Consider the following 26,133-nt stretch of genomic DNA (forward strand, 5'->3'; position numbering starts at 1 on the left):
ACATAGTCAGTCACTGTTGGCTATGACAGTTGAAGTCGGAGGTTTACATACAGCTTAGCCAAATACATTTAAACTCCGTTTTTCACAATTCCTGACATTTAATCCTGGTAACAATTCCCTTTCTTAGGTCAGTTAGGATCACCACCTTATTTTAAGAATGTGAAATGTCAGAATAATAGTAGAGAGAGATTTATTTCAGCTTTTATTTCTTTCATCACATTCCCAGTGGGTCAGAAGTTCACATACACTCAATTAGTATTTGGTAGCACTGCCTTTAAATTGTTTAACTTGGGTCAAACGTTTCAGGTAGCCTTCCACAAGCTTCCCACAATAAGTTGGGTGAATTTTGGCCCATTCCTCCTGACAGAGCTGATGTAACTGAGTCAGGTTTGTAGGCCTCCTTGCTTGCACATGCTTTTTCAGTTCTGCCCATAAATTGTCTATAGGATTGAGGTCAGAGCTTTGTGAAGGCAACTCCAATACCTTGACTTTGTTGTCTTTAAGCCATTTTGCCACAACTTTGGAAGTATGCTTGCGGCCAAGCTTTAACTTCCTGACTGATGTCTTGAGATGTTGCTTCAATATATCCACATAATTGTCCTTCCTCATGATGCCATTCATTTTGTGAAGTGTACCAGTCCCTCACACCCCCACAACATGATGCTGCCACCCCCTTGCTTCACGGTTGGGATGGTAATCTTCGGCTTGCAAGCCTCCCCCTTTTTCCTCCAAACATAATGATGGTCATTATGGCCAAACAGTTTTATTTTTGTTTCATCAGACCAGAGGACATTTCTCCCAAAAGTATGATCTTTGTCCCCATGTGCAGTTGCAAACCGTAGTCTGGCTTTTCTTTATGGTGGTTTTGGAGCAGTGGCTTCTTCCTTGTGAGCGGCCTTTCAGGTTATGTCGATATAGCACTCGTTTTACAGAGGACATAGATACTTTTGTACCTGTTTCCTCCAGCATCTTCACAAGGTCCTTTGCCGTTGTTGTGGGATTGATTTGCACTTTTCGCACCAAAGTACGTTCATCTCTAGGAGACAGAATGTGTCTCCTTCCTGAGTGGTATGACGGCTGCGTGGTCCCATGGTGTTTATACTTGCGTACTATTGTTTGTACAGATGAACGTGGTACCTTCAGGCATTTGGAAATTGCTCCCAAGGATGAACCAGACTTGTGGAGGTCTACAATTTATTTTCTGAGGTCTTAGCTGATTTCTTTTGATTTTTACCATGAAGTCAAGCAAAGAGGCACTGAGTTTGAAGAGAGGCCTTGAAATGCATCCACAGGTACACCTCCAATTGACTTAAATTATGTCAATTAGCCTATCAGAAGCTTCTAAAGCCATGACATCATTTTCTGGAATTTTCCAAGCTGTTTAAAGGCACAGTCAACTTAGTGTATGTAAACTTCTGACCCACTGGAATTGTGATACGGTGAATTATTGTGTCATGCACAAAGTATATGTCCTAACCGACTTGCCAAAACTATAGTTTGTTAACAAGAAACTTGTGGAGTGGTTGAAAAACTAGTTTTAATGACTCCAACCTAAGTGTATGTAAACTTCCGACTTCAACTGTATATACAGATGTGCTCAAATTTGTTGGTACCCTTACAGCTCATTGAAATAATACTTAATTCCTCCTGAAAAGTGATGAAATTAAAAGCTATTTTTATCATGTATACTTGCATGCCTTTGATATGTCACAGAATAAAGCAAAGAACCTGTGAAAAGAGATTAATTATTGCTTATTCTACAAAGATATTCTAAAATGGCCTGGACACATTTGTTGGTACCCCTTAGAAAATATAATAAATAATTGGATTATAGTGATATTTCAAAATGATTTGTTTCTTTAATTAGTATCATACGTCTCCAATCTTGTGATCGGTCAATCAGCCTATTTAAATGGGGAAAAGTGGTCACTGTGCTGTTTGGTATCATTGTGTGCACCACACTGAACATGGACCAGAGTAAAGTGGTCACTGTGCTGTTTGGTATCATTGTGTGCACCACACTGAACATGGACTGAACATGGACCAGAGAAAGCGAAGGAGAGATTTGTCTGAGGAGATCAGAAAGACAATAATACACAAGCATGGTAAAGGTAAAGGCTACAAGACCATCTCCAAGCAGCTTGATGTTCCTGTGACAACAGTTGCAAATATTATTAAGAAGTTTAAGGTCCATGGATCTGTAGCCAACCTCCCTGGGCGCGGCCGCAAGAGGAAAATCAACCCCAGATTTTGAACAGAAGGATAGTGCGAATGGTAGAAAAAGAACGAAGGATAACTGCCAAAGAGATACAAGCTGAACTCCAAGGTGAAGGTACGTCAGTTTCTGATCGCACCATCCGTCGCTTTCTGAGCGAAAGTGGGCTCCATGGAAGAAGACCCAGGAGGACGCCACTTTTGAAAGAAAAACATAAAAAAGCCAGACGGGAGCTTGTTAAAATTCATATTGACAAGCCACAATGCTTCTGAGAGAATGTCCTTTGGATAGATGAGTCAAAACTGGAGCTTTTTGGCAAGTCACATAAGCTCTATGTTCACAGACGCAAATATGTAACTTTCAAAAAGAAGAACACCATACCTACTTTATTTTATTTTTTACCTTTATTTAACCAGGCAAGTCAGTTAAGAACAAATTCTTATTTTCACTGACAGCCTAGGAACAGTGGGTTAACTGCCTGTTCAGGTGCAGAACGACAGATTTGTACCTTTTCAGCTCGGGGGTCGTGAACTTGCAACCTTCCGGTTACTAGTCTAACGCTCTAAACCACTCGGCTACTCTGCCACCCCAACAGTGAAACAGTGAAACATGGAGGAGGCTCGGTTATGTTTGGGGGCTGCTCTGCTGCGCCTGGCACAGGCTGCCTTGAATCTGTGCAGGGCACAATGAAATCTCAAGACTATCAAGGCATTCTGGAGCAAAACGTACTGCCCAGTGTCAGAAAGCTCTGTCTCAGTCGCAGGTCATGATAATGACCCAAAGCACACAGCTAAAAGCACCCAAGAATGGATAAGAACAAAACATTGGACTATTCTGAAGTGGTCTTCTATGAGTCCTGATCTGAATCCTGTCAAACATCTATGGAAAGAGCTGAAACTTGCAGTTTGGAGAAGGCCCCCATCAAACCTGAGACAGCTGGAGCAGTTTGCTCAGGAAGAGTAGGCCAAACTACCTGTTAACAGGTGCAGAAGTCTCATTGAGAGCTACAGAAAATGTTTGATTTCAGTGATTGCCTCTAAAGGTTGTGCAACAAAATATTTGCTTAAGGGTCCCATCATTTTTGTCCATGCCATTTTCATTTGTTTAATGATCTACAGTATTATGTTGAATAAAACATCAAAAGCAAAGTCTGATTTCTATTAAATATGGAATAAACAATTGTGGACGCCAATGACTTTTGTCAGTTTCAAGTTATTTCAGAGAAAATTGTGCATGCCTCGTTTTTTGTGGAGGGGTACCAAAAAATTTGAGCACGTCAGTATATGTTTAGATAATGAACTCGAGTTAAATGATCAAGTCTGAAACAAGTCATGCATGATAATGTGATTGGATGGTTTAATTGTTCAGCATACACTGCTCATTTGACATTAGGCCTGTTGTTAACATCAATATTAGAAAGCTCCTCTCATCGAACATCAAGCTCACAGTTTTATAGCATTCCAGATACTACATGATTGGACATTTGTCTTATTGATGATATTGTGTCTGTGTGTTTGCGGTCTGCATACATAAGTAGGTATGTAGAGTCATATCAACCAGCTCTACTTCTATCTGTAATGTCCTCTTTTCAGACACAACCATAAACCTTCCATCTATTTATAATGCCATGTCATTTAGGCCAAACAAGTATATTGTGCATTAATACATAGCTCACTCTTTTTCCAAGAAAGTTATTGGTGTTTAACCTTGGTCCAGCCATTCAAGAAAGTTATTGGTGTTTAACCTTGGTCCAGCCATTCAAGAAAGGTTCCAAAACAAGCGACATATGATTATTTGAGATGAAGGGGCTAAGATTGGCATGGACACCAGTAAGCACTTATTGACCCTGGTGAAGGAGCTCTTCTAAGTCTCTCTCTCTCTCTCTCTCTCTCTCTCAAACCAGCAGGTGTGTCTGCCACACACCATTCATTAAGAATCTTCAAATGATTTAGCGCTACATTTGACCTTTCATTCGCTCAGCCTTGCCTCCCCCTGCCCCCCCAAAACTGCCCAATCGATCCATATAAAAGGCCGAAATATTACTCTGATCTGACAGTGTAGAAAGGTTGTGCGTCATTTGAGATAAGAGGCTCCCTGAAATTGATGTGAGATTGTCAATAATAGTAGCGAGTGGCGGTGGGGGTTGGGTAGGGCTCGGGAGCCAGCTGGGAGGTGTTTGGGCTTGGGGGGGGGGAGGTTGTGTGGTGAGCCACAGTGGGGATACTGTTCCCTAGGCTCCCAACTACACATTGGGGAGGTGAGGAAGTTTTTCATTTCTCTCTCTCTGTCTCTCTCTCTCCCCATCTCTCTCTAAATTGAGCCGCTGAGGGGGTTGAAAATGTGTCAATCACATTTAATTTCCAGGCTTAACAATCTGGCTCGGGGCTTGGCTCTCTGCTTATGTAGGCGTGATTTGCAGGTTGCCAGAGATGCTAAAAGATAGTCAGTGGAGTGGAAGATTTTTTCTTCTTCTACCTCCTCTATGTTCCCTGTCTTTTCACTATCCCCTTATCCCATCTTCCCCTGACGGATGGCTGGCCATAAGTGCACGGCCTCACAAAGCTGCCTCTCCTCACCACCGGCACCACATTAGGCCCCTCCTCATTAAGTGCATTGTATGACTTAACAATGAAGTGCATGCGCTCCTAGGTAGTAGGGCGAGGGTAAAACGTCTGAAAGAGGGAACACACTCATCCTCTCCCTCATCTCCTCTCCAGACCCACAGTCCATAATCTGGAGTGAGAGTCCATACAAGGTTACACAGCCCAGTCATTCTGGTAGAAGGGCCTTGTGTTGTGTCTGCCAAGCTTTTACTATCTGTTCCTTTAACATTATTATGGTGTATACCTTTAGGCGAGTCTGGGAGAAGGGATGCGGGACTGCAATACAGGAATGTGCAGCAGTGGTAAACAGTGAATATTCTACCCCACAGCACTAAAAAAGCTATTAAAGGACTAGCTGGTTTGATAATGAGACTCGTGGTGCGTTTCCTCTCCTGCTCAGGCTCCCAGGTTCTTGGGCAGGGTTGGAATTTATAATCTGAAGGTATTAAGTTGTCTGCGAGCAACGAAGAGAGGGGACGCTGCAGCCCGAGCTCCTTCCTGTTCTGTCAAGCAGTCTGGAGTGTGCTTGCATATGGAAGTGTGGTTAATTGTGGATTGAGCGTGTGAGTGCAATGCCAATGCAGCTCCTAGTCGGTCTCCTGTTCTGTTCTCTCCTATTCTATCCAGATTGAGGTCTGTGTCTCTGCCCAGCTATTGGCTCTCCCAGATTGTTTGTATTGATCAGGGTGGATTCTGTGTGAACCCAGAGCTCCGGCAGTGTCTCGGCACCTTCAAATTGCTGCATGAACTGAAGACTTACAGTGGATTTACTAGCAGCCATCGTGCCACTGCACCCCACTCTCAGCCTCTAATATGAAAGGTGGAAAGGTTAAACATATCTGGATGACTCCCTAATAACCCCCCCTCTCTCCTCTCTGCGGAAATGACAGCCGCTCCAGGCACGAGCTCTTTATTTCTGTTTTAGTCATCATACAAGCCATTCACTTTATGTGCCAACATCACATTGTATTTTTCACATGCTTCATAAACAACAGGTGTCGACTAACAGTGAAATGCTTATTCACGGGCCCTTCCCAGCAGTGCAGAGTGAAAAATAGAAAAATTATAGAAAGAAAATAACACAAGGAATAAATACACAACAGGGAGTACCAGTACTGAGTCAATGTGCAGGGGTAAAAGTGACTAGGCAACAGGATAGATAATAAACAGTAACAGCAGTGTACGTGATGAGTCAAAAAGGTTAGTGCAAAAAGGGTCAATGCAGACAGTGCGGGTAGGGGGGCTTGGGGGTAGAGGCTGTTCAGGGTCTTGTTGGTTCCAGACTTGGTGCATCGACTACCGCTTGCCTTGCGGTAGCAGAGAGAACAGTCTATGATTTGCGTGGCTGTTGACACCATTATTTTCCATGTCCATTCCTATGTTTGTTCCCATGCCAACCCAATTTACTGTATTGCACATTTTCAAGATATCACGGTGTAGAATCTCTCTCTCCACAGTACAAAGCAGAGAGGTGGATGAACTATGAAGTAAAAGTCTTCAATTCAATTTTAAGCTGCCAAGTGTCAGGCAGAATCCCCACCGACTCAGAGCCTCTAGAGTGGATTCAGGAGAGGGAGTAAAACTGTGGGAATAAAATGGGCAGCTGTTCTTACATAGGAATATAGGGAAAAGGGACTGCGATTCAAAGAGAAGGGAAGTTTGCTCCCTTTGCAGTCAGGGCCGGCTTGGTTCCTTTCCAAACCCGTGTGAATGGTCCAGATAAAGCTGCAAACGACGCTATATATTTGATATTGCCTTAACTCTACACATCTGTCTCAGCGCATTACCTCGCAATAAGGTAATAAGGTTGAATTATCCTGCGCCTGCCGTCATCTTACATAAGCCGCTGCGACTCAGAAAACCTGTAATAGAACAAAGTGTCACATGGCGAGTGCCTTAGCGGTGTCCCTGTCTCTTTGGTTTAGTCAAACGTGGGCTTAGTCACTAGAACAAAGGTTCCTAGTTCCTACTCCACTCACTCCAACAGGAATACACAGCTGTGTGGCTATTTCCAGATAATTGTTTAGTGAGTTCAGTGTTAAACTTTCTATTGTGTAGTTTCATGTCTCCATTATCATTATGATACACTGATTCCCATTCATCTGCACTAAATAACCACCGAGAATGACTTAACACACACTGTATATTTAGTGCTTGGTTAGTAAAATAACAAATTAGTGTAATCCATTAGGCTCTGATTAGAATGTAAATTGCTTGGGAAGTGACACTAGGGAAAAATGACATCTTATAAGCAATAGAACAATATGAAGAAACTATCAAGTTAAACATAATAATTACAGCACATTGTTTAATGACGAGAAACATGGATATATCATCCATGTGAAGTAGCCTCCTAACATTAAACTATGCATGAGACATTTCATTTTATTACTGTGACACTGGCTGTCGTTCTATAAAAATGATATTTATAGTGTGTGTAAAGCGAGATCACACTTCGATATGGGCTTTGACTCTCTCCTCTTAGCATATCTCCCTGTCAGACACAGTGCCTTCAGAAAGTATTCACACCCCTGGACTTTTTCCACATCCTGTTATGTTACAGCCGAATTTTAAAATGGATTACATTGAGATGTGTCGCTGACCTACACACAATGCCCCATAAATGTCAAAGTGGAATTATGTTTTTGGAAATGTTTACAAATTCATTAAAAATGAAAAGCTGAAATGTCTTGAATAAATAAGTACTCAAGCCTTTTGTTATGGCAAGCCTAAATAGGTTCGGGAGTAAAAATGTGCTTAACAAGTCACATAATGCGTAGCATGGACTCACTCTGGGTGCAATAATGGTGTAGAACATGGTTTTTAATTGACTACCACATCTCTGTACCTCACACATACAGTACCATTGAATTATCTGCAAGGTCCCTAAGTTGAGCAGTGAATTTCAAACACAGATTCAACCACAAAGGCCAGGGAGGTTGTCCTATGGTTTGCAAACAAGGGCACCTATTGGTAGATGGGTAAAAAAGAAGCAGACATTGAATATCCATTTGAGCATGGTGAAGTTATTCATTTTACACTTTAGTTGGTGTATCAATAAACCTAGTCACTACAAAGATATACAGTGGGGCAAAAAAGTATTTAGTCAGCCACCAATTGGGCAAGTTCTCCCACTTAAAAAGATGAGAGAGGCCTGTAATTTTCATCATAGGTACACTTCAACTATGACAGACAAAATGAGAAAAAAAAATATCCAGGACATCACATTGTAGGATTTTTAATGAATTTATTTGCAAATTATGGTGGAAAATAAGTATTTGGTCAATAACAAAAGTTTATCTCAATACTTTGTTATATACCCTTTGTTGGCAATGACAGAGGTCAAACGTTTTCTGTAAGTCTTCACAAGGTTTTCACACACTGTTGCTGGTATTTTGGCCCATTCCTCCATGCAGATCTCCTCTAGAGCAGTGATGTTTTGGGGCTGTTGCTGGGCAACACGGACTTTCAACTCCCTCCAAAGATTTTCTGTGGGGTTGAGATCTGGAGACTGGCTAGGCCACTCCAGGACCTTGAAATGCTTCTTACGAAGCCAGTCCTTCGTTGCCCGGGCGGTGTGTTTAGGATCATTGTCATGCTGAAAGACCCAGCCACGTTTCATCTTCAATGCCCTTGCTGATGGAACGAGGTTTTCACTCAAAATCTCACGATACATGGCCCCATTCATTCTTTCCTTTACACGGATCAGTCGTCCTGGTCCCTTTGCAGAAAAACAGACCCAAAGCATGATGTTTCCACCCCCATGCTTCACAGTAGGTATGGTGTTCTTTGGATGCAACTCAGCATTCTTTGTCCTCCAAACACGACGGGTTGAATTGTTACCAAAAAGTTATATTTTGTTTTCATCTGACCATATGACATTCTCCCAATCTTCTTCTGGATCATCCAAATGCTCTCTAGCAAACTTCAGACGGGCCTGGACATGTACTGGCTTAAGCAGGGGGACACATCTGGCACTGCAGGATTTGAGTCCCTGGCGGTGTAGTGTGTTACTGATGGTAGGCTTTGTTACTTTGGTCCCAGCTCTCTGCAGGTCATTCACTAGGTCCCCCTGTGTGGTTCTGGGATTTTTGCTCACCGTTCATGTGATCATTTTGACCCCACGGGGTGAGATCTTGCGTGGAGCCCCAGATCGAGGGAGATTATCAGTGGTCTTGTATGTCTTCCATTTCCTAATAATTGCTCTCACAGTTGATTTCTTCAAACCAAGCTGCTTACCTATCGCAGATTCAGTCTTCCCAGCCTGGTGCAGGTCTACAATTGTGTTTCTGGTGTCCTTTGACAGCTCTTTGGTCTTGGCCATAGTGGAGTTTGGAGTGTGACTGTTTGAGGTTGTGGACAGGTGTCTTTTATACTGATAACAAGTTCAAACAGGTGCCATTAATACAGGTAACGAGTGGAGGACAGAGGAGCCTCTTAAAGAAGAAGTTACAGGTCTGTGAGAGCCAGAAATCTTGCTTGTTTGTAGGTGACCAAATACGTATTTTCAATTCAATTTGCAAATAAATTCATTAAAATCCTACAATGTGATTTTCTGGATTTTGTTTCTCATTTTGTCTGTCATAGTTGAAGTGTACCTATGATCAAAATTACAGGCCTCTCTCATCTTTTTAAGTGGGAGAACTTGCACAATTGGTGGCTGACTAAATACTTTTTTGCCCCACTGTAGGTGTCCTTCCTAACTCAGTTGACGGAGAGGAAGGAAACAGAGTTTAATGGCTGTGATAGGAGATAACTGAGGATGGATAAACAACATTGTAGTTACTCCACAATACTAACCTAAATGACAGAGTGAAAAGAAGGAAACCTGTACAGTATAAAATATTCCAAAACATGCATCCTGTTTGCAATAAGGCACTAAAATAATAGATGGGGGAAAAATGTGGCAAAGAAATGTCCTTTTTATCCTGAATACAAAGCGTTAAGTTTGTGGCAAATCCAACACAACACACCACTGAGTACCACTCTTCATATTTTAAAGAATGGTAGTGGCTGTATCATGTTATGCGTATGCTTGTCATCGTCAAGGACTAGGGAGCTTTTTAGGATAAAAATAAACTAAATAGAGCTAAGCACAGGAAAAATCCTAGAGGAAAACCTGGATCAGTCTGCTTTCCAACAGACAATAACCTAAAATACAAGGCCAAATATACACTGAAGTTGGTTACCAAGACGACATTGAATGTTCCTGAGTGGCCTAGTTGCAGTTATGATTTAAATCGGCATGAGAATGTATGGCAAGACTTAAAAATGGCTGTCTAGCAATGATCAGCAACCAACTTGGCTTCACGAATTTGGGGCAAATATTGTACAATACAGGTGTGCAAAGCTCTTAGAGACTTACCTAGAAAGACACAGCTGTAACTGCTTCCAAAGGTGATTCTAACATATGTTGACATTACAGAGTATTTTGTGTAGATTGTTGACAATAAATGAAAATTAAATCCATTTTAATCCCACTTTGTAACACAACAAAGTCAAGGGGTATGAATCCTTTCTGAAGGCACTGTAGCTACAATGTTTCCATCACAGTCTAAAGTGGAACCAATCCCTTCCTAAGCTCAGGTGGAGATGAACCTGGCTCTCCGACACTCTCCGGCACTCTTGACCCTCCTATTCTGTCCCGGGACTTCCCTTAGACACAGCCTTCCTGAATCCCAGCAATTTGCTTTCCAGCTCCAACATTTACATTTTTAATTGTGTTGCGTCCTCAGCCATGTGAGGTCTACCGAGGCCCAGGCAGGAGGCGTGAGTGCTTGGAATGGAATGGAGAGCCTGTCAGGGTCTCACATCTGACCTGTCATCACCTCCCACCACCCTGCGCCACTCGTATTTATTTGGACAGTGAAGATTAAACTTGTTTGGTTCTATACTCCAGTATTTTGAATTTGAGATCAAATGTTTCATATGAGGTGATAGTACAGAATTTCACCTTTTATTTGAGGACATTTTATACATATCTGTTTTACCGTTTAGAAATGAAAGCACTTCATGTATCTTGTCCGTCATTTGAAGGTGTTATAAGTATTTGTTTAAATTCACTTATATAGTGTATTACATTTAGTCAAAAGTTTAGTATTTGGTCCCATATTCCTAGCACGCAATGACTAGATCAAGCTTGTGACTCTATAAACTTGATGGATGTATTTGTTTGTGATTTATTTTATTTATTTAACCAGGCTAGTCAGTTAAGAACAAATCCTTATTTACAATGATGGCCTACCCTGGCCAAAACCCAACAATGCTGGGCCAATTATGCACCGCCCTATGGGACTCCCAATCCCTGCCGGTTCTAATACCAGAATTGAACCAGAGTCTGTAGTGACGCCTCTAGCACTGACATGCTGTGCCTTAGACCGCTGCGCCACAGCAAATGGTAAATAATGTATAATATTATTTTGGAGTCACTTCTCATGAGTGAGAAAGTTACAGAGGCATAAATATCATACCCCCAAAACATGCTAACATCCCGTTATTCGTAATGGTAGGAGATGTGTTTTTGCTTTCATGTGCAGACTTAAAATTAAATGACTTGTCAATAATTTAAGAAGCACTGTTTGGTAGAGTTATTTGATGTGCCATCCACTTAATTATTTGAACTTTTACAGTTCAGATAATCTAAAGTAACATGGTTTGGTTTAGCTAATGCGGAGCAATGCTACATTTTTAGGCTAATCGCGTGAACTCTGGGTTTGTTGTGGCAAGGCAGTTTTATGGGCACTTAAACTGGTGTTGCTGCTCGAGATGTGAAGGCAAGAGAGAAGGATGCTATTTGTTGAGTTTAAACGTTTACATCTGAAGAAATTATGAATTTTATTTAGCAAAGAGACTGTTGATTAATTTGATTTAACTGTTACAATTCTAGAGAAAGTCTAGTTAAACATCTATATCAAATTGACCTGAATTCACCTGCTGTGGAGAGTGTAGCCATCATTGCTTCAATGGAAGCTAGCCTAGATTTCGTTGGATTGGGAGCTGCTTTCTTCCAAGACGAGTTGGGACTTCTTCCAATGACACAGGGCATCGTTTCAATCGCACGCAGGGCGTTTTCCGCCATGGATTACAAATAGGCATCGGCCCTGGAATGATTGTTTCAGGAGTTTGCTTCAGGTAAGTAACATTGGGTTTCCATTCATTTGACTGGATCATTCATCATACCTTCAGCGCCAATTTAGCTTGCTAAAATGAACAGTGTTCAATGATTGAGTTGTATAAGAGTGCACTCGTAATGATAAAGTTATAGTGGGTCAAAGATCAACCCCCCTGTTTTGGGAGTATGATCTTTGACCCTCTGTAACTTTCTCTCTCGTCATTATTCACGATTAATTCAGGATGATCTGCAATCATGGTAGCATCCAGATTAATGTAGAAGTATTTACGAGCATATTCCTATCTTATTTACAATAACTGTAACTCCAAAATTACACAATACATTATCTACCATTAATTTCTGTTGGTCACAAAACGACCTGCAAATGCATCCGACAAGTTTGTAGTCACAAGCTTGATGTGGACATTGTGTGCTAGGAATATGGGACCAAATATTACATTCTTGAATTTGTGCAGATAGCCTAGTGGTTAGAGCGTTGGGCCAGTTACTGAAAGGTTGGTGGATAAAATCCCTGAGCTGACAATGTAAAAATCTGTTGTTCTGCCCCTGAACAAGGCAGTTAACCCACTGTTCCCCGGTAGGCTGTCATTGTAAATAAGATTTAGTTCTTAACTGCCTTGCCTAGTTCAATAAAGGTTAAGAAAAATCCTTAGGGATGTCAATTTTGACTCCCTAACTTTTTTGTTTAACAAGTAATACTTTTTTCCTCAATCTCTTTCTCTGAGCAATTGTATTAGTATAAAATGGTATTTGAATTATTTAATATGTGTAGTCATTATTGCTCATCTTTATCAAGGCTGGCAATAATTTCGGAACACACTGTATCTTTTAGTAATATCCCTAGCCTCTCGTTTTTCCCCTAGCGAGTCAATATCTTAGAAGTTTTCACCATTATTTTAAAGCTTACTTATCTGAATCTTTTGGTGAGAGGGTTACACTTATGACACCCACAAATGGGGGGACTAGATGCATAAAGTGCATTCATTTCTAAACGGTAAAACCGATATGTACGAAAAAACCCTCAAATAAAAGGTGACATTCTGTAATTTTTGTGTGATTTTGTTGTCAGCACATTCAACTATGTAAAGAAAACAGTATTTAATAAGAATATTTCATTCATTCAGATCTAGGATGTGTTATTTTAGTGTTCCCTTTATTTTTTTGAGCAGTGTATATATTTGTAGTAATGACAATTACAACAATACTGAATGAACAATGAACACTTTTATTTTAACTTAAAATAATACATAAACCAAATCTATTTAGTCTCAAATAAATAATGAAACATGTTCAATTTGGTTTAAATAATGCAAAAACACAGTGTTGGAGAAGAAAGTAAAAGTGCAATATGTGCCATGTAAAAAAGCTAACATTTAAATTCCTTGCTCAGATCATGAGAACATATGAAAGCTGGTGGTTCAATATTTCCAGTTATTCAATATTCCCAGTTAAGAAGTTTTAGGTTGTAGTTATTGTAGGAAATATGACGCGTCGACTATACTATTTGTATTTCATATACCTTTGACTATTGGATGTTCTTATAGGCACTTTAGTATAGCCAGCCTAATCTCAGGAGTTAATAGGCTTGAAGTCATAAACAGCGCTGTGCTTCAAGCATTGCGAAGAGCTGCTGGTAAACGCTGGAAAGTGCTGTTTGAATGAATGCTTACGAGCCTGCTGCTGCCTACCACCACTCAGTCAGACTGCTCTATCAAATATCAAATCTTAGACTTAATTATAACATAATAAACACAGAAGGACGAACTTTTGGTCATTAATATGGTCAAATCCAGAAACTATCATTTTGAAAACAAAAAATCTATTCTTTCAGTGAAATACTCTATATTTTATTGAACGGGTGGCAACCCCAAGTCTAAATATTGCTGTTATATTGAAGGTTGTGCACGGTTATGTCATAATTATGTAAAATTCTGGCAAATTAATGAGGTCTTTGTTAGGAAAAAATTGTCTTCACACAGTCCGCAACGACCCAGGTGGCCCAAACTGTTGCATATACCCTTACTCTGCTTGCACTGAACGCAAGAGTAGTGACACAATTTCCCTAGTTAATATTGCCTGCTAACATGAATTTCTTTTAACTAAATATGCAGGTTTTAAAAAAATATACTTCTGTGTATTGATTTTAAGAAAGGCATTGATGTTTATGGTGAGGTACATTTGTGAGACGATTGTGCTTTTTTTGCGAATGCGCTTTTGTTAAATCATCACCCGTTTGGCGAAGTTGAAGTAGTCTGTGATTCAACGATAAATAAACAGGCACCGCATTGATTATATGCAACGCAGGACAAGCTAGTTAACCGAGTAATATCATCAACCACGTGTAGTTAACTAGTGATTATGTGAAGATTGATTGTCTTTTTATAAGATAAGTTTAATGCTAGCTAGCAACTTACCTTGGCTCCTTGCAGCCACAAGGTCCTTTTGACGCTGCACTCGCGTAACAGGTGGTCATCCTGCCACGCAGTTTCCTTGTGGATTGCAATGTAATCAGCCATAATCGGCATCCAAAAAAGCCGATTACCGATTGTTATGAAAACTTGAAATTGGCCCTAATCCGATTAATTGGTCGACCTCGAATATATATAACATTTAAGTATAACAATATAAGTTTTAGCTTCACTAGTTGGATTCCATCCAATTTGCGACAGATTTTCATGCGAATATAAAAAATAAATGTAAAAAATCCCATCAGACGGATGTATTACTGATAACAGGCTGTGCACGATGATGTAGTGCACATAAAAATAACTTTTGCGGTTAAAATCCCATGTACCGAATGAAAAATACAAGTTAAATGGGTTTCCATTTTCAACTCTACTGATGGTTTTGTCACACAAACATTTGCGTTATATAGCAAAATGTGCCCACTCTGGTCTTGGCACGTGCTCTCTAGCCAACAGCTCTCAGATACAGTGTGGGTAGGCTACCTACATGATGAGATTATTATGGACAAAAGAGCCAGATTACTTTTATTTGTTAAACGGCAGCCAAGCCTCAATCACCATGTCACCAGAATAGGACTCTCTGTTTATTGGAAAGGAGCATCAAGCTCATCACCGTGTACTTTCACCACCCTGTGATGTTCATCATCATTTATTTCATCTGTAGCCTAATAAACTGCATGGTTTCCCGAGTCGTAGTGGGAGGTCCACCTAACATATCATTGCGTGACTCCAAGTTTACTTCGATATGATGGTTATTATATCAATATTTGCACATAAAGACATTTCCACTGCCATTTCTCGCATAATTAATTTTCACGATACAAAAAGATCCCACCATGTCTAACGAACAAATTGTCTGTCGGCATTTATACAATTGTAATGGGATTTCCTGTTTCCATCAACCCATGAGTCAGGTAATTCATCCGCATTAAATAGTTGGAAGGAAACCATTCTGTCTCGCATTCATATGCTCAAACAGAAACAACACATACACACGCTCATTATCATGCACAAACACATACAGAAGAGACCACATACAATCACAATCTTCACCTCAAATCCACACAAAATTTATCACTCAGATCCCTCCCACACACATACAGTATACATAGACACACATTCACAACACCCCAACATCCTCCGAGCTGGAAAATAAGATCAGTCAGTGAGCCTTTGACCCTTGCTCATGGCTGTATGAGCATGTGATTGAGAGGTGTGTGTGTGTGTGTGTGTGTGTGTGTGTGTGTGTGTGTGTGTGTGTGTGTGTGTGTGTGTGTGTGTGTGTGTGTGTGTGTGTGTGTGTGTGTGTGTGAGAGAGAGACTTGGGGGATCTGATGTTGATCTATTAAGAAGCTGTTAGTTATAGTGTTTATATTCAGTGCACTCCAAAACCTCAGCTAGGCTCTCGGCTGGAAATGATCCATAGCCATCTCTTTTCCTAGACTGATCACTTGGAATAGCTTGTAAATGCTGCACACTCATTTGTTTTAACAGTTACTCGTAGACCCTACATGTGGAGAATTTTCTAAAAGAACGAATAGGGTCATTCATGACATGGAACAGTAGACGATTAGGGCCTGTAAGAAACTGTATAGATGCACTGTTAGTCCTTTAGCAGTGCTGTTCCATTTTCAGTGCGGTGCTGTAGATGCAGATCATGGGTAATTCAGGCCTGTCCTCTGAGTATCCCAGGCCCAGCTCAAGGCCTAATGGTGCTCTGTCTTTCTGTCTGTCAGTCTAATCCTGGCGAGACGGAGCGTCCGGGGCCGACCCACGCCAATCCAAACCCCCGACACAGGAGATGAGATGCTGATAAGATTTCTATAATCAATTTAGCCGACCAGGAGGGGATCAATCCTGTCCATTTGCCTCCTCACTCGCTTTTCCATCTCTCCTTCATTTCTGTCTCTTCCCTTCCGCTCTTCTTCCCATCTCCCAACCGCCTCTCCCCCTCCTTATACACAAATGAATAATTCAGCAGCCGATGTGGTGAAAGGTGAAGTAAACAAGTCTATTGCCTAATATCCCGGGAGGCTGGGAAAGAGAGAAGAGTGAGGGGAGAGTGGGGGAAACGCTGTGGCTGTCCAATACCACAGGCTGGACCTTGTGTGCTCTCTGCTCTATCTCCAGCCTAGCCTCGTGTCCCAGAGTCATTTGCACTTATATTGACCTCAAGGTTGCACCAAAACTAATGACACAGTCAGCTAGTCCGACGCTCTCTTCATCCACGCGCTGTGCGACCATAAATAATAACATAAAATGGTGTAACGCCACAGTGGTGAGAGAGTTCAGGGTCCTGCTCCACACCTGAAGTTTCTCCAACAAAGAGAGAGTTAAAGGCAGAGGGTATTTCAAACCACTGAATAATATGTAGCGTGCAGAATAACATTATAATGCAGGTTAAGTGTGCACAGTAAATGCCTTTTTGTTTTTATACAAAAAGGGTTTAGAGGGGCTTCCCTAAACATGAGCCACATACAAATAGGCACACCTAGCAGTAATACAGTAGTGACTACTATGATTACGGTGTTTGTTCAAGGGTCAAATGCAAAAATTGCTAAATGTTTTGAACAATTGTTCAACCCATTATCATTCAATGAGAAGAAAATCATTGTTGAAAAGTAACGGGCAAACCCGTTTTGGTGATTTCTGGTGTATGCACAATAAATAAATCACTGCACGTTTTGACTCATTCAGCAGTTTTTACCTTATTAAGTACAGTATCTTTGGTAATTATTGTTGAAAGTTACATTTATATTCCTAAAACCTAAAAAATAAATAATGCTGTTGCTGCTTCCTGTTGACAAGACATATTGATGAATAGCCCAATATCAAAACAAAGTTTTAAAGTGTCCAAATCAATAACCAATATGCAGAAACAGTTTGCGATATATTGAAAACCTAAAAATAAAATGTACTATCTACACATACATGTGCAACAATGGTCATCATGCTACTTTAAACAAGCACCTTGTAAATGGCACATACACCAAAAAAAAACTGTTTGGTCAAGTGGCAGTAAATCATTCATTGATTAAGGGGGGGTGATATGTGCTTATGAACCTAAAAACCGGATACATTTTCACATCACTGGTTAGAAAACCACCTGCAGAACACAGTCAGCTACATTTTGGAATGTTGATTGCCATTGATACGGGGTCACCAAAACAGAAAGAGAAACGTAACATTGTTTTGTCCATCACTCCTATCGATTATCACGTTAAAATCAAATACCTAAAAAAAAACACACGGAATAGAGGACAATTTGTAGAAGATCAATCAATAGAGCAGGGGCCAAACGTCTGGGGGCATAGTGCTGTTTAAAATAACACTAATTCATGAAAAAAACATCTTATGTTCAATTACCTCCACTTTTTTTCAAATCTGCCACCAGTTTGATGCCAAAACATTGACAACAAATACATAGACATAGTAAAATAAATATAATGATATTAAATGCTGAAACCTTCATATTAAACACCAATGGTATTCACTAAGATGGTTTAAATTTAGGACAATGTTTTACAGCTTTGTTCTTCTATTTTTTAAATTTTAAAATCATCTTATTTAATTCTTTCATATTTTATATGTGATAAGGCCAGAGGGCCAGAGATAATGACAGACACCTGTGTTAATCTGAAGTATCCAAAAGGGTCAGTAGATGTCTTAAATCTGGTGGTTTACTGGTCAATTTAGAAAGTTGCAACCCTAGTTATGGCTAAACAATTCAATATCTTACTTTAGAATGATAGTAAATTAAACACAGATTTAAACTGAGAGTACAAAACATTAGGAACACCTTCCTATTATTGAGTTGCACCCATTTTGCAGCCTCAATTCGTCGGGGCATGGACCCTACAATGTGTCAACCGTTCCACATGCTGGCCCACGTCGACTCCAATGTTTCCGCAGTTGTCAAATTGGCTGGTAGTGGATCTCTACTCTGACTAGCTTGTTCCATCTCATCCCACAGATGCTCAGTTGGATTGAGATCTGGTGACTGGGAAGGCTACTGCAGTAAGCTGAATTCACTGTCATGTTCATGGAACCATTCCTGACAATGCTAGCCTTGTGGCATGGTGCATTATCTTGCAGAAAAAAATCCATTCGCAGATGGATACACTGCTGCCATGAAGGGATGTACCTGATTGGCAATGCTGTTCAGATATCCTGTGGCATTCAAACGTATCTCCACATTTAGCAAAGGGCCCAATGTGTGCCATGAAAACACACCTAACACCACCACCAGCCTGCGATGTTGACACACGGCATGATGGATGCATGTACTCTTGGTTTTCTCCATACCCTAGTCCTCCCATCAGTGTGAAAATGGCAGGAAACGGGATTCATCAGACCAGGCAATGTTTTTCCAATTCTCCAGTGTCCAGTGTTTTCATTCTTTAGCCCACTGCAACTGCAAGTTTCTTGTTTCTTGCTGAAAGAAGTAGACCTCTGTAAGGCCGTCACCATACCCCATTCGTGTCAAGGTACGACGAGTTGTACATTCTTTTGTGGGTCTTTGGGCACCAATGTTGTACTGGACTGTCAGTTGACTAACTATAGCCTGTCGGTTGCACCGCACAAATCGGGGCAGCCTCCTTTGTCCTCTTCCATCAATGACCTGTTTTCAGCCGTTGGCTGGATGTCCTTTGGTGGACCATTCTTGATACACACGTGAAACTGCTGAGCGTGAAAAACCCAGCAGCGCTGCAGTTCTTGATACACTCAAACAGGTGCGCCTGGCAGCCACTACCATACCCTGTTCAAAGGCACAAATCTTTTGTCATGCCCATTCACCCTCTGAATGGCACACATACACAATTCATGTCTCAATTGTCTCATGGCTTAAAAATCCTTCTTTAACCTGTCTCCTTCCCTTCATCTACACTAATTGGAGTGGATTTAACAGGTGACATCAATAAGGGATCATAGTTTTCACCTGGATTCACCTGGTTAGTCTGTCATAGAAAATGTTTGGTACACTCAGTGTATATTTCTCACTAGTTTAACCATTTAGAGATAACAAATTTGTAAAAAATGCTCCCAAGCCCAATTTAACCAGTTGCTCTAGACTAGAGCGACCATAGGACCTGAGCAGCAGGCTGAATGTTTGACGTCCCTACAAAAGGTACCAATCCCTTTCATTCTAAAGAAAGAAGGTTTGTGGTTGTACCCGTTTGCTCGTGAAAGCTGTAATATTCATGAGGACGGTTGCAGATTGTCGGTCAATAAAAACTGTAGGTTGAAAGAGTCTTTGCCGCCCTGCAAGGCCTTGATCAGTAGAATCGAAGGTAAAGTTGCTGTTGTCGTTTGTACGTGTTGTGCATGTTGCATATTGTTGTGTGGAACAAAGGCAGGAAGTGTACTCACTGGCATGGTCTGGCTGCCATGAAGGGCACTGATTGCAGACTGGGCCTCAGCATGTGTGGAGAACTTTACAAAGGCACAGCCTGAAAAACAAGTGCACGCACACACACGCACGCACGCACACGCACAAACAGGGATGGAGAAAGAGGCAGGGTGCCTTTATTAAACACTGTGAGGAGAAGCACGCCAAAACATTTCAGGGAGGCACAGCAGGCTGCTCCTCCCCAGGCTGCTCAAGCTGCAGGCTCTTGTACAGATTGCACTGATGAAGCAGAAAAGCATGCTATTTAGCGCCACATGCCGGTCTGTGCATATTAAATACAGACCCAGTGAAATGTAGATTGTTTTAAGTCATTATGCATTAGTCTACAGTTCCTCGAAAGAAGCCAAACATGTTTGAGGGACTAATGCTGGTTTGATCAGGACCTGCAGCTAGAGAAGGTATAACTAGAGAAGGTATAGCTAGAAGAGGTATAACTAGAGAAGTACTGGATCTTCAAGTGTGGCCTGAGCAAAAGCTCAACTCCTATCGACCTCTGGCCAATATACACAAAATAGACCTGACAATATATGAATGAATATGTACATTATAAGGGTTAGTTGACAGACCAGTATCCATAAACATCTGGAAATTCAATCGTATTTGTAAAGAAGTGAATTATCTGACGTTATGAGTTATTCAGCTGTAGGCCAATGTGGGCCTAGATTCACATAACCCAAACAGAGTATAGCGGAGACAAAATGAAACGTCCCCTAGCTGCCCCAATGTCCTGTCTTCTTGTAAAGAACACCACAATTGTTTTGACAGCCCCCATTCCCTCTTTACTTCTGCATGACTGTCAAGTCAGAATGAAAGGGCCTCTACTTCGGAGATAATTCCACAACAGTTTTCATAAACACTGGCCTCGGACTATGTTTATAGAGACATGAAGAACCAGGGCTCCCACTGCTGTTTACTGCATGTCAGAAGGTATTGGTGTCTGGGTGGGCAGACCATGGGTGGGCAGACCATGGGGCCTAGAGTACAGTGCATCAGTTAGGGCTAATGATTGTACATCTATGGGAATGTTTCACTTGCAGGCCTACCATAACCTGAATGAATAATACAAGCCATGATGACTCCTATAAAAGAAACCCATTTACGTTGATTGTTTTTTCACTACTGAAAAACTCAAAGGAAACATGCCCGTTATGAATACGTGATTTCTCAGCTGAAACACCTTAAGGGTCAAAGTCAGTGACCTAGAATCTTAGAAAATGTCAGAGGTACTATATATAATTGGTTCCTACCTTTGCTGTTTCCGTCGGGACCTCTTAGGACGGTGCACTCCTCGATGACTCCGTAGGGCTCAAAGAGGCGGTACACGTCCTCCTCAGTCTGTTGTTTGTTTAGCATCCCGACAAACAGCTTCCTGTCTTCTGGAACAAAGAGATAAGCAAATTAAGGGTTACATTAAATCTCTGACCTTTCAATGCGACCAGTCTAAATGAGCATTACAAGAAAAATGTCATTACCCTAGCTATCCCGATGTAGGGTCTGCTCACTGTGCTCAGTGGCAAATGAAGATGGGGCAATGTATTTGTCTGCCCCATTTAGCTCTGTGAGTTGAGTCACAGTGTATTGTTCCTGTGCCAAGTCTGCTCATTTTAATTTTGACGATAATTGGGTTTGCACACATATTTAGGCCCAGGGTAGGCCTGGGGTTCTGTCAGAGAACGGCCATGACCCTACCCTGGGGGAATGGAGGGAGGAAGCAGCAGGCTGATGAAACAGAGTTGGTCCTTCAGATACACCAGGAGCTCCAGCCAGTTCTTCTATAGGTCCTGCTTCTGCCTGCTATACTGCTGACTTACAATATTAGTGAATACAGGCTATTTGTTTCTCAATCTCCATATTTCTCTGCCTCAAATACTTAATTGCTGCAATATTCCAGAGCTCTTTAATGAACAATGGCACGTTAAAATTTTAAGACCCCTTGAAGTATCCCCCCAAAATAATTTTAAAGTATTAGATATTGCATTTTTTTGGCCCTACTGTTATTAGCCCATACAAATGCGTTGATAAACAGATTAACTACATGAAACAACAGATGGTCAAAAGGAAGTTTGCTTTAAAGTGTCTGTCCTATATCTGAGAGATAAAATTATATATTTTCAGCATATATTTAACCCCTTATTTCTGGCACTATACAGTCTCCATATACTGTATACTTCCATAATTCATTTGAATTGATACCAGGGGACCTTCAGACGAGTCTTGTGAGGCCTGTGGGCATCCTAGAGCGAAACAACTGACGGAAGTGTGCATGAGAGTCTCACCTTTGCACAAAGGTGTCATATTAGTGTGTAGCTACAGTGTTCGGACAGAGGTTGGCAGGTCGGCTGTACCGACTTCAGAAGAGCGTCTCATCTTTCCATAGAGGGGTCAAACCGTTTAGACCATTTTGTGAGAAGACCGATTTTCGGAACGTCTAATGTTCTGACAAACACCACTCTAGCTCTGTCACCTTTCACCGCAGATGTCTCGTGGTCTGACAAACGCCACTCTAGCTCTGTCACCTTTCACCGCAGATGTCTCGTGGTCTGACAAACACCACTCTAGCTCTGTCACCTTTCACCGCAGATGTCTCGTGGTCTGACAAACACCACTCTAGTTCTGTCACCTTTCACCGCAGATATCCCGTGGTCTGACAAACACCACTCTAGCTCTGTCACCTTTCACCACAGATGTCTCGTGGTCTGACAAACACCACTCTAGCTCTGTCACCTTTCACCACAGATGTCTCGTGGTCTGACAAACACCACTCTAGCTCTGTCACCTTTCACCACAGATGCAGAAGTAGGGGGATGCGGTGGATTGAGACGCATCCAATGCAAAAACATCTCTAGCTTAAACTGACAGATATTTCTGGGGATGTTTGTATTATCCTAATTAGATTTCCATGGAGGAGCAGACATCAACCTTAGGCCGTTTTAAATGCAGGGGGACTTGGTCTTTACCTTGACCTGACATGCAGTGTTTACTGAGATTCTGCTCCTATGATTAATGCTATGCTCACTGAGTCCAACTGGCAGCAACACCACTCCCAACATCCCCTTTACAGATTTTCTATAACTTCTAGTGCACCTATGTAACAAAGGCAAACAAAGACAGAAGAGGAATCCAGGGCCAGACTCTGGGCTTTGGAGTTCAACATCATTCCCAGTCTGTGGTAATGCAGTGTGTCAGGGTGACCTTTCTGGCCATGAGAGACAGACTCAGACTGTGTGTTGTTGTGCTGTGGCGTTCCCTGACCAAGGCAGGACCCACTGATATCCAGGTTCTTCCTCCAGCAGCCAGCCGAGGCCCTTGCAGCATCAGCTGCCACGTTCTCTGCCACAGCCAGGGCCCCGGCTGACTCCCTCACTCAGCTTGGCCAATGACGCACCTTTAAAATAATCAACAGTGTCAGAACGTGTGCTGTCTAGGGAGGAGTGGCCGTCGTACTGCACTCTTTATTGTTAGTGGCAGGATCAGAGGGTATGTATCAAAATGGAAGCGATTCAATGTGACATCTGTCATGGTGGATTGGAGAGCATTTATCTGCAAAAGAGAAAGCCCTGAACTGGAAAATAAAAGGCCAAGATGCTCCTTCACCTTGCTTGGGGGGAATTTGAATTTGGAGGTGGGGGAGTTTGTGGGGGGATTCAAATCTATGCACCCACTCCCTCAACACATCCACAAGTACACACACACACACACACACACACACACACACACACACACACACACACACACACACACACACACACACACACACACCTTTGCCTTGCCCCTCTCCTCCATGGCGCCCTGATAACTTCCAGGCCTATAACTCTTACAGCAACCCACCCTCTATGGATGATGGGGATGTGACAAGGCAGGATTAATGTATGCAGCTGACCTATATGAATTTCATATGTTCCGCACTATGCCGTTTATGCCATGAACAGACCTCCTGTGGCACGTCTTAAAATACGACATTGCAACTGTGCCATCGCTGATAAATTGCTCACTGGGAAATCACCTAGAGCTGACTAGAATAATATTTATTGGACTCAGAGCACGTCAGGAACAGACCTATATATCAGATAAGGTCCTTGTGTAACATTGGTTGGTTTACAGAGGGCAACAAAAGGCCCGCTAACAATTGGAGTCCTATTGTGGGCTTTTAGCTTTTCACTGTACTCCATCACAAATTCCACTGGATTGTCCTCATGTGGAGATTCAGAGACTGGCATAAGTAATGTGATGGAATATGAATGAGTCCAGTGCCAGTGCATTTAGAGTTGGCACAAGTTCTTCAGGTCCTGCTGAGAGATGGAGAGAGCATGTTCTACTCCTGAGTGAGTGGGCTTCAAAAACAACCTGACAACGCATGAAAATACATCATCTGGCAGACCTATTCTCCCAGCCATGATGCTCTGGAGTAAAACGGCACCTTGGGACTCGAGCTGTTGTTCATCTAGCTACAACACACAGTGAGGAACATTATCTTGTTTATCTACAGTAGGCTATGAACTCACATGTACGCACATCACACACACACACACACACACACACGTGCACACTCACGCTGTCACACAGTTATAAATTATTCACCACTTTAGGGAAAGCCCTGATTAATGATAGGCTCTCTGAGATGCTGTTGTTAAATCTTTAAATAAGAGGCAGTGATAATGTTGCTGTTTAAAAATCTCTCCAGCCGGCCTCCCGAGTGGCACATTGGTCTAAGGCATTACATCTCAGTGCCGAGGCTCCACTACAGCCTGGGGTTCAATCCCAGGCTGTGTCACAGCCGGCCGTTACAGAGAGCCCGATAGGGTGGCGCACAATTGGCCCAGTGCCATTCCGGGTTGAGGGAGGGTGTGGCCGTGGGGCTTTCCTTGGCTCATCGTGCTCTAGCGACTCCTTGTGGTGGGCCATGCGCCTGAAAGTAGAATGGTGCGGCTGGCTTCCGGATTAAGCCACATGTCCACCAGATGTGTCAAGTGCATTCCAGTGGAAGCCATTCACTGTCAGTGGAGCAGTCCGCAACTCTACGTGGGGGTGCCGCACTAGGCTGTGGTGCGTTCTTGTGCGTAGCTTTAGCATGCGGTTGTACCAACGGAAGTACACACATAGACTCCAACTAGCCTGCTTTTAGCTAGTTGAAAAGCGAAGCACGTGTGTATGGAAAATGCGGCCTAGACACCTTGCAAAACCAAACACCTTGTACATCCGGTGGACATCGGGCATTAAGTGAGCAGTGTGTTAAAAAGCAGTGCGGCTTGGCGGGTCATGTTTCGGAGGACGCATGTCTCGACCTCCGCCTCTCCCGAGCCCATTGGTGAGTTGCAGCGATGAGACAAGATGGTAACTACCAATTTGGATATCACGAAATTGGGGAGAATTTTGGGGGTAAAATGAAATGTCCCAGTGCTTAGGACTTTAAAAAAAAACTGTATCGACTGGCTGTTAATGCAGCTTTGTGGATTAGTGCCGTCTCACAGTGGGGTGCCAGGAACACACAGCTACTGGTTACTGCCGCTCCACAAATAACTATTAAGGCTGTTGTTTTTACCCCATTAACTGGTCGTCCACATGACCATGAACACAGCGGAGACCAGATTCACCTGCAGCCCATTTATACTGTAACCTACCACTAAACCAATACAGCTCTTACACATAATCCACCAACACAGTTCCTATACCTCTGCATAATCAATAGGAGAGAGATCAAAAAGATCTACATTTGCATCTCACAGTATCCCAACTAGTCATTTAGATGCGGAACGCGACGTGTTACAGCGACAGCTCCTCGTAAACATCCACAACAAGTTACACCCATCGTGTTGAATCTGGCCTGAGCTGATAAGCAACGGTTTGTTGCATTGGAAATTAAAGCATGGTATAATGATTGGGGAATGTACCGCCTGGTTCTATATCCTGAAGGTTACTGGGCCCATCTGAGATTTATAATCAATAAGTGTGTTTTCATATGAATTTGAAATCAAATTCAAATTAACATTTGGTTTATCTGAAAAGTATGATTTAATCTCCTCGCCCAATTCATTGTAATTGTAATCCAATGACTTATTTGCAGCACTGATAAAACCATGAATCATTAATCATGCTCCAGTCTTCAGATACAGTATATTACTATGATTTTCTTGTAGCTGTGCATACTGCATATTCCCATTGAACGTTTCAAGGTTCCCATCTTGCATACATTAGAGATTTTGCAGTCAGGTCTACTATGTTGGAGATGTCTTACAGTGTGTCTGCTGATTACATTCCTAGGGCTATAGCTGCTTGGGGTTTTGACAGTGGAATGGATAAGAAGACTTCCA

General features: G+C 42.0%; 1 protein-coding gene across 7 annotated transcripts in view; it reads right to left on the minus strand.

The window, feature by feature from the left end:
* The window catches only part of LOC112250864 (CUGBP Elav-like family member 5), a 294,695-nt gene that overhangs the window by 21,701 nt on the left and 246,861 nt on the right, over positions 1 to 26,133 (minus strand). For all 7 annotated transcript variants that reach the window (XM_042322079.1, XM_042322078.1, XM_042322074.1 and 4 more), the window contains exons 4-5: positions 21,073 to 21,201; positions 19,786 to 19,865 (exon numbers count right to left, since the gene is read on the minus strand). In XM_042322079.1, the coding sequence (XP_042178013.1) occupies positions 19,786 to 19,865; positions 21,073 to 21,201 (209 nt within the window). The remainder of the gene's footprint in view (positions 1 to 19,785; positions 19,866 to 21,072; positions 21,202 to 26,133) is intronic.

Source organism: Oncorhynchus tshawytscha, linkage group LG05, assembly GCF_018296145.1.
Source record: "Oncorhynchus tshawytscha isolate Ot180627B linkage group LG05, Otsh_v2.0, whole genome shotgun sequence".
In the NCBI taxonomy this organism is placed as follows: domain Eukaryota; kingdom Metazoa; phylum Chordata; class Actinopteri; order Salmoniformes; family Salmonidae; genus Oncorhynchus; species Oncorhynchus tshawytscha.